At 58.4% G+C, this 1303-nt stretch overlaps 1 protein-coding gene across 1 annotated transcript; it reads right to left on the minus strand.

Moving 5' to 3' along the window:
- Window positions 1-47: 47 nt before the first annotated feature.
- Window positions 48-421, minus strand: SPRG_16244 (hypothetical protein; the record flags this gene model as incomplete). The annotated part of the gene is made up of 2 exons (XM_012355628.1): window positions 48-50; window positions 101-421. The coding sequence occupies 2 exons, from the start codon at window positions 419-421 to the stop codon at window positions 48-50; spliced, it is 324 nt and encodes a 107-aa protein (XP_012211018.1).
- Window positions 422-1303: the final 882 nt, after the last annotated feature.

Genomic DNA, 1303 nt, shown 5'->3' on the forward strand with positions numbered 1-1303 from the left:
AGACGTACAAGACACAACCCGGTGTCGTCGCACAGTCGCCGCAGCAGTCACTGAACGAGGCGCGCAGCGTCGAAGCAATGTCGTTGCCCGGGTAGTCGACGTCGAACTTGACGTTGGCGCACGTGCTGCGAGTGAGCACGGCGGCCTGTGCGCCGGGCTTGTTGGACGCGGGGCCCTGGGCGTTCTTGAGGTAGCACGTGCCACCGTTCGTGTTAGTCCAGACGTACAGAATGCAGCCGGGCGTCGCGGCGCAGTCGTTGCAGCAGTTGGCGGCCGTCGGCTGGGACGTGGACGCAATGTCGTTGCCAAAGTAGTCAGTGTCGGCCTCAAAGGCGGTGCAGGTCGCCGCCCCGACGACGCTCGTCCAGACCGCCGCGAGGAAGAAAGCGAGGAGAAGAAGCGAAGACGTGTGGCAGCTCATGCGCTTGGCGAGTCGAATCGAAAAGTGAGCGAGCGAGCGATGCGGCCCGTGGTCGTGTTACTCTTTTGGTTTGTATGCGTACACAAACCACAAGTCACCCTGGTGGTGGGAATGCATATTTTGCATTTCTTCCGGCGAGTAGCTGCCGAGATCCCAGCGTCGCCTCAAGTAGCCCATGCGGCAAGTGTCAAATGACGCACCTCTGTGATATTGATGCACCCACGATACAGACAACGCATGCTGCGTCCCAGCCCGGCAACGTTCTCGCCACGGGGAGCAAGTGGTGGCAAGACCGCCGATGCAGCGCCCATCTCACCGCCCCTGACGCCAGGCAATGTGCACTGGTTCTCCGCACACTAACCTTGGGTTCGCTTGGTGCGTCGCTGCTTGGTGAGCCCTCCTGCAGATCAATGTTGGGCCATTAAGTTTAAAGCTAATCGCGGCAGCATGGGCGCAGACGACGTTGACACGCGCATGCTACTGAGCTCATTGTCTTTCAGATCTTGCCTGTCCATTCACTTGCTACAACCCCTTGCTACAACTGTAGCCTTGGCGGGAGCTCGTATATGGAGGAAGCTAGCTACTCAATCCTACCTGCGCGCTTGAACCGGAGCTTGGCTGGTGCGTGTTTTGATTGGCTTAAAAGCTCCCTATAAACGAATCTAATTCGTCCAAACCTGGGCAAAAGCATCCAATCATCGTGTCGTGGAGTACATGCAGCGGAAAGACATGGCGGGCAGTGCTGGTAAAAACACATTCTGGCCGATGCTTACGGCGCTCCAGCACATACTTCCGTGGTGCATCTGCGACGTCCAGAGCCGGCATTCCCCGCTTGCTCGTCTTGGGCGTGATTGGCTTCGCAGCACTTGCCCAGCTCTGCAA

Source organism: Saprolegnia parasitica, assembly GCF_000151545.1.
Source record: "Saprolegnia parasitica CBS 223.65 unplaced genomic scaffold supercont2.276, whole genome shotgun sequence".
NCBI classification, from domain to species: domain Eukaryota; phylum Oomycota; class Saprolegniomycetes; order Saprolegniales; family Saprolegniaceae; genus Saprolegnia; species Saprolegnia parasitica.